General features: G+C 35.2%; 1 protein-coding gene across 1 annotated transcript; it reads left to right on the top strand.

Moving 5' to 3' along the window:
* The first annotated feature begins 2461 nt into the window (after positions 1–2461).
* emx1 (empty spiracles homeobox 1) lies at positions 2462–6964 on the top strand. Its single transcript, XM_053502599.1, has 3 exons — positions 2462–2964; positions 4439–4623; positions 5995–6964. Exons 1-3 carry the CDS (start codon positions 2622–2624, stop codon positions 6160–6162), a joined length of 696 nt encoding a protein of 231 aa, XP_053358574.1. The 5' UTR covers positions 2462–2621; the 3' UTR covers positions 6163–6964.
* The last annotated feature ends 1295 nt before the right edge of the window (positions 6965–8259 follow it).

The raw sequence follows: 8259 nt of genomic DNA, 5'->3' as shown, positions 1-8259 counted from the left end.
TTTGCTGTCTTTGAATCAACAGCTGTAATGTATCTCATCCCCTCTTTGCCCAGATGGGTCCAAATATAGTGTGTGTGTGTGTGTGTGTGTGTGTGTTCAAAATCTCCACATAGCTTCATTTCCTCACGCCTGAGTTTGCTGCAAGGTTAAATCTCTCACCCATCCTCCCATCTCTGCCTGTCCGTCCTTCTTTCTCTCTCACACACAATCTATCTCTCCCTCTCAGCATGGTAGATTTTAATTCTGTGTTTGTGCAGATGGCTGGTTGCTCCATTAGTATTCATTACAGATTCCATGAGCTCTTAATTACGGAACGAGAGAGAAAAAGTGGCAGACAGAAACATTGGGTGAGACTTGCTCTCTCCATCTCTACCCTACACAGCCCCCAACCTGAAACATATAGATGTGTATGAAATGCTTGTATAAGAGTGATGCGCGTACCTACACACCAAGCGCGCGCATGGTGCAGGTGCTATTCTCTCTCTCTCTCTCTCTCTGGGTACTACAGCTTTATACTGCACAGTGACGCTGTGAGAAAATATATAAATATTTTAAAATTGTAAAATGTACAGTAAATGTATAGTGCATATTTAGCATTTTGCAAACAATTCAAGAGCAGCGCAATAAAAATTGTCATGTACCTAGTCCTCTAGAGAATAAAAAAAAATTATATATATATTCTAAAATAATATAAAAACATAATTATGTAATATTTATATATAAAAATGAAAGCACAAATGTACATAAATCAGGCAACTTACCGACATCAAACAACAATGTGACGAAATTATTATTATTATTATTGTTATTATTATTGTTGTTGTTGTTGTTGCTGCTGCTGCTGCTGCTTCTGGTGCCAATACTACTAAATAATAATTATCATCATAATCATAATAATCATAATAATACGCACGTAGCCCAAACCATAGAATTTCTTAGTATTGTTGTTATTAGTTGTAATGTTGCTGCACATTAATAACCGCAAGGTAAAAACACTCTAATATAATGTAAAAACAGCCTAATGAAAACGGGGAATTCGTAACCAAACGTTGGGAACACAATACATTAAATTGGCAATATTTCTTTTGATAATTAGTGATCTAATTAGAACTGCGATCTCTTTTATTATTATTATTATTTTTTTTACAATTATTATAATTACAGACAGTGCTACAGAATTATAAGACATAAAGACACGTCTTCTGTTGTGCAATAGGATGCCGAGTGCATGTTCACGGGCTCTTTGCTTTCTAAATAGGCGCTCAACATGTTGTTTTGCCGACTAATGCTCAGCTCTAATGATTTTCTAATGTGCACTGAAGCTAACGAGCCTATGAAGCGGCTAATCATTACCTTTAAAACCACAAGATGAAACGCACGTTGACCGACCCCTCAGGAAAAGCGAGATGGCCTGGAAATTAATAGCGCAGCAGAAGTTCACGAACTCTGCTCGAAACTAACTAATATATGCTTTTCATATCTTTTATATCTTAAACCACTAAAACATATTTGGTTTATAAGTATAGCCTGTGTTTTCATATAAGTGCGGCCCAATCTCTGAACTCCGTGGGCCCGTATAGCCCACAGCTTTAATAGCTCATCCGCGTGTGAGCTGAAGAAACAGGTGGGGTCTAGCTTTCTCTCAGATTCTTATCGATGTCCAGCTCTGGAAACTGAGTTAATACGTTACTGTATATAAGACAGGTCATGACTTTTCATTAAAAAGCCTGAAAAAAAGCAGATACGGTAGAGCGAGAACACTTTAAATTGCAATGATGACTTTAAACTGTAAGGACCATACTGCAATTTAAAATATTGTTTATCTGCTTTACACGATTTTACTTTCTAAATAATTATTATTTGTTGTAATCGTAGGTTAAACTTAATTAGAAATAGAGATCGTTATAGACAACAGTGGCATATTATTTTGCATAAAGCTGTTTCATGCCTTTTCCAAGTAAATTTCTTCAGCTGATGAGTTTTTGGAACTGGGATGTCTAGCCTAAAAAATAAATGGAAAAAACAAGAAGAGAAAATATTTTTTGTTTTTGTTTGACCCCAAATTATTATTATTATTATTATTATTATTATTATGAAACTAAAAATAGAAAAACACAGGAAAGAGGTGTGATCTGAAACTACAAGTATTTTTTATTCGTTTTAAAGAAATAATTAGATTTAAAAGGGTTTGATTACCCACCACGAAGAAACTAACCTGTTGGAGGCAGTAAATGAATGATCCGTCTAATAGTTCATTATTTGGCCCAAATGAATGTAAAGCCCGCCCACCAATAAGCGCCGAGCGCCCGCAGCATCTGTCCAATCAGAGCAAGCAAACCGTGACACTGCGTTTCGCCCCTGCACTCCAAATCCATGAAGCTGCAGCCTCTCTCTTCATTCCTTCTTCCTTAATGCACAGACTGAGCCGGATACATGGATGTACGCTGAACCATTGTTTCATTTACTACAGTTGTTATCAGTCCACATTATTTTTCTGCCGCTTTTCTTTAACAATGACCCTGTGAGAAGGAGTTTCTTCTGACAGAGGTGACACCAAAGGTCTCAAGGAGGAAGTAAAGACGTGCTCCAGCTGCTGGACTTTGGCGGGACGGACAGGGACTATGTTCTCATCAGCAGGGAAGCGCGGTTTCACTATTGAGTCCTTGGTGGCGAAGGAGAGCCCATTAACCGGAGAAGACCCTATCCGCCCCACCGCGCTAAGCTACACAGCCCCCTCAGACACTTTTCTGAACGCCTATCCTAGCCCAGCAAGTCGGGCGCTTTATCCCAACCCCGAGCTGGTTTTCCCGGACTCCGTTCAGCATGCGCCCATCGGCGTGCACCCGCACCAGCTCGGCGGCGCGCACCTCCAGCACCCGCACTTTTTCAGCACGCAACACCGCGAGCCTCTCAATTTCTACCCATGGGTCTTGCGAAACCGATTTTTTGGGCACCGGTTTCAAGGTAAATTCGTGGATCAAGACATGTGGCATCAGGTTCACCAAAATTACCCTAACGTGCACATAGGCGCATTTATTATATAATCAGATTTTCAAAGCGGGTAAGTTGCAGTGAGTTAGGCTGCGTCGTAACTGAATATTCTGACCTTAAATAAGCAGATATTTCAACAAAGACAACAACAACAATAATAACAATAATAATAATAAGAAGAAGAATATTAATTATGTTATTATTGTTGTTGCTGAAGTGTGAATTCATACTTAAAGTCGTGGTTAGATAAAGGTCGTATATATGTGTATAAAGGCCTATGCGCCACGAGACAATAATGTCTGTAATATTCTTCTGAGCATAAGTAAAACTTTGACCACATGAAACTGTCAAAGACGACGATTGATCTGACTTATCGGCTCATTCCAGGACACTGCGCCAACACACAAAATATTTTCCCTGAAAATAGGACTAAATGACAGACCACAAACCAAAGACAACTTGACCTCGTATTACATGGAAATGTATAGAATTTGGCATAAACAACGTGAGTTCAAGACGAATGCCAGGAGTCTAAGTCAAGTTCACATTATTTCATTTACATTTACATCATACATATTACATCAATTACATTATTTTAACTATAACTATATTTATCTATATTAACTCCATAAGCATAAATTGTTGTTGAACTCAGAAAAAAAATTTCTCAATGGTAATGTCGAATATACCACTGCTGAATTTGTCCGTCATTTACCAGAATTTGATTAGTCAATTTGCGATTTCAAGTGTGTTAAATTGGTTCACACAAAATTAAGACAGAAACATAATGCAGAACAGACTAATAAACAAGGTAATGAACCTAATTATTTGTTTGTTGTGACGATCCCTGAACAAAAACAAAAACAATCTACCGGGAAAAAGAACGACGAGTTTAACTTAATATAATGATGAAAAATTACAATTATTCCGCCCATATCTTGTTTGACTTTTGGATTAATTTACATATAACAACAACAACAATAATAATAATAATAATAATAATAATAATGATGATGATGATGATGGCCTCTCTAATATAGATGATAAAAGTAAGAAGAAGACATGGCATTACTTTGTCACTGTTATTACTTTGTATATATACAGCTAGTCAGTTAGGGCTAAATTATTATTATTTATTTGTGTGAAACCCCTAAAATTAACTATGGAGTTTGTTCTATTCACTTCTATAATAATAAAACACATAATAACAGTATATACTGTACATATTTAAGGTAATACTGAGTTTACTGTTGTTACATGTTGAACCTAAAATATGTTCACACACACACACACACACACACAAAGTGTCTGTATGGGATAACGAATGTTCATCATATGTTAAATAGTAGCACACATTTTACTGCGCATTTTCGTCTTAACTTCACAAGGTATTTTTTCTCGTCCCCGTTTGTGACTCCTTCTTTCTTATATCCTACTTTATTATAAGGAAACGACGTCTCACATGACTCGTTGTTGCTTCACGGGCCTTTCGCGCGGAAGCCCAAGCGGATCCGGACAGCCTTTTCCCCCTCCCAGCTTCTGCGCCTCGAGCGGGCCTTCGACAAAAACCACTATGTTGTGGGAGCAGAACGCAAACAGCTCGCTAACAGTCTCAGCCTGTCCGAGACACAGGTAAATACTAATCCTAAACTCCAATCTCAGTTACATATTATTACAAAAAGAAAGTGTCAGAAAAATGAGACAGAACACTTCAACGTGGAAGAAAAACTTTACAGTGATCATGACGCACGCGGAAAAGCTTTTCTTAAGAAAACATAGGCATTATTAAAAATGCATTATTATTATTATTATTATTAATAGTATTATTATTATACGACACAATATACGCATTATATATATATATATATATATATATATATATATATATATATATATATATATATAAAATTCAGACTAAGAGTACATCGCATATTTAAAAGATCCACATGCTTTCAAACAATAGTTTCACATTTTATATAGTTTCAGTTGGACATTTTGGTCAGTGAAATTTTAGTTCACCAATAGTGCTTTTTCAGCAACAGCACGAAAATAAATAAATTAATTAATTAATATCACCAGCCTGTAGCACTGCTGAAAAATAAATAAATAAAATGCAATAATTCACCGAAGACATTTGTAAGAAATATTTTTTTTTTCAATAATACAATTTATCGAAATCACCAAATGTCAGTACTTTTTTTTACTGACGTGTAACTGCGTTAAATTAAAGACAGAATATAGCGGGTTTTATAACGAGGATACAGCGGTCAAATGTTAAATATTGGGGCAATATTATCTGACAATAAGCTAAACACTGAAATCAATGTCCCTAAAATAGAAATATTGCATTGCGCATTCCTTGATCGTAGATATTGGTTAATAAAATGTTAACCATATCAGATTCCGAATCAGACGATACAATAATAGAAATAATAATAATAAAAAACACTCTGAGAATTTTTGTAACTAAACTGTTTAGGTTATTATGGTAAGTCATTTCGACAGACAGCTGATGTGCGAAAAAAAAAACTTATTTTTTAATAAACAAAAAAATGTCTCATGTTGCTTTAAAATGTCCTCTCTTAACATCTGATATAATAATAATTATTATTATTTAAAATATTGTTTTTCTTTAACTATTTTTAAAATAAATATCACGAACGAAAAGGCGGAATTGAATTGTGCTGTGAAATTGTGCTAATATGGATTATTATAGGAATAATATAATAGGCTATTACAGTACTTAGATGTCACATCATGATCAGTTTGCCAGATTGTCAATGTTTTTTTAACTGCTTAAATTTCAAATTTTAAGCATCCAATTAAAAAACTTTGTACTATTACAATACTAACTATGTAATATATAGTAAAAAATCCTCATTTAGAGTAAGTCTGTAAACCACTCTGAATAAGGATGGCTGCCTGATGCCATAAATGTAAATGTAAATACATTATGTTTTATTTTTGTACTCACACTCTGTCCTGTGCTTCAATCTCCACAAGGTGAAGGTGTGGTTCCAGAATCGCAGGACCAAGTACAAACGTCAGAAACTGGAGGAAGAGGGACCAGAGAGTACACAGAAGAAAAAGGGTAATCACCACATCAACCGGTGGAGAATTGCTACCAAGCAGGGTGGATCTGAGGATATAGATGTCACATCTGATGCCTAAAACCTGTTTGTATATCAGGCCAAGACACACACAAGGCCATGAAAAGCTCTATTTATTTATGATTTAAGAAATGACTGTGTATAAGTCTAAATTTGGCTGCTGTGTTTGTATGTGAGTGTGTGAGAGAGAGCTCTCCAGTCGGCATGTATTTTTTACTATGTTATTTTTCTCTCACTGTAAATGGTTTTTCTTTTGTTCTCCATAATGCTGGCATCAGAATACCACTAAAGATCATTCGATTTTCGAGCATTGTTGTGCCAGTGCATTTACCTTACTATTGTCAGTTACTAGCGGAGTACTTACACAATTTAAATGACTTATAAATAAATTATATTGTATATTTAAGGGCACAGTTTAATCAGTTTTTACTGGGGACTTTAATTCCTGTTACCAGTTGTTATTTTCATATTTTATTAAGCTTTTCCAGTAGCAGTCAGCAATGAAGGCAAAACAAACAAATTGTGATGCAAGGAATCATTTTACAGACCATCATTTAGACATGATCTACCTTCAGTGGATGAGTAAGAGCTTGTGTGTGTGTGTGTGCGTGTGTGTGTGTGTGTGTGCGCGCGTGTGTATGCATGTGTGTTGATCTGAATTCTTGTTTCTTGTTCAGTCATGGTAATGCAGGCTGCTGAATGCAGGTTACAGTGTGGCAGCTCCTAAATATTTCTCTGATTCATAAACATAAACTACTGAAAAATTGCCAACTGTTACATTAATGCTTGTATAATGTACAGTACATTTAAAATATAATTTTCCTCAGAAAGGGACAGTTATAATAAATATGTTTTAGAAACAACTCTTGACTATATACCTTTGGAGTTTTTTTTTACTTTTGTTATTACTATTCTCTCTCTATTTCTCTCTCTCTCTTTTTCTCTCTCTCTTTCTCCCTCTCTCTCTCTCTCACACACATGCACACACACACACATGCACACACAAAATCATGATCAAAATCAATGCTAAATGACAGATTGAGGTATATCAAGAAATTTTCAATTACATTTAAAAGTGCTGTGTGGTTTACTTTTCATACAGGAAAACAGCTGCTGTTTTTTTTTATCATGCCTCAATAGACTCCAAAAAGGAAAGGAATCTGTGTTAAATGAGCCTGCAGGTGACCTTTCACCCCAGCAATTGACCCCAAGTCAGCAATTGAGTTTTAGTCAAGTACGACGACACTTGAAAAAAATAGTCAATGGCGCATGCTAGATGGAAAGAGAAAGAGGGAGCAAAGAAAAAATTGTGTCTGTAGGTTTGTTATGAGTCTACAGGATACCTTATCCTATACACAGGTGCACACAAACACTGCATCCTTAAAAGCTCACTGTTCCATCCTACATACCATTCATTCCTAAAATCCATTCTTTGGTCCTATATACAACCTTCAAAAAAGGAAACGGAAGGAAAAACAAGGACAAAGTTTTAGGTATATGCATATTCTGGGGAAAAAAATGTATTTTAAACAAAGGTTCAGTAATTTATGAGTGTATGAATTTGCTAAACAATTAGGAAAATAGTACATCTATTTTCTTGCCTGTCCTTACATATATCCAAAGGCTCAGGGTTAAAAATGTTGGGGAAAAAAATACCACAAATTTTGTGTACTTCTGGCTGCTTGCCCAGAGAGTGACAGTTCTCACACCAACCCATCAACAAATTATTACCCAGAATCACTTTCTCCTAGAAGACACTAAATAGATTTTATATACAGAGGGGCAAAAAATGAACACAAACATGAAAAATACATGCCTCTCCTCTGGCAGTCACATGACAGCTTATTACATTTCATTTAAAGGAAACAATATGTACAAGCAATTACAATTAAACAAAAACAACTAAAATGCAAATTTTAAATAAAACAAACTAGTATTTTTTAAAATAATATTACTTTAATTTCAAACAAATTTTTGCCAAAATTATTGACAACCCCAAATATTTAAATAAAATTCTAAATAAAATAATAAAATAAAAATATCCCCCCATATTTGTTCCTGGACAGGAATAATATTTTTCCCCCTAACATATAAATGAGGTTTGCATGTATTTTTTAAACCATTATTTTGGGAAGAAATGGCTGACCCATGCACAGCA

This window comes from Clarias gariepinus, chromosome 8, assembly GCF_024256425.1.
Source record: "Clarias gariepinus isolate MV-2021 ecotype Netherlands chromosome 8, CGAR_prim_01v2, whole genome shotgun sequence".
Taxonomy (NCBI): Eukaryota; Metazoa; Chordata; class Actinopteri; order Siluriformes; family Clariidae; genus Clarias; species Clarias gariepinus.
Note: the sequence above shows the minus strand (reverse complement) of the source record. Positions and strands in the feature narration are given on the sequence as shown.

Excerpts from the sequence above, each read along its gene's own strand:
- emx1 (XM_053502599.1), top strand. The coding sequence starts at position 2,622 with ATGTTCTCATCAGCAGGGAAGCGCGGTTTCACTATTGAGTCCTTGGTG. Across the intron at positions 2,965-4,438 it reads TTTTGGGCACCGGTTTCAAG|GAAACGACGTCTCACATGAC; the intron begins GTAAATTCGTGG and ends CTTTATTATAAG. Across the intron at positions 4,624-5,994 it reads TCAGCCTGTCCGAGACACAG|GTGAAGGTGTGGTTCCAGAA; the intron begins GTAAATACTAAT and ends AATCTCCACAAG.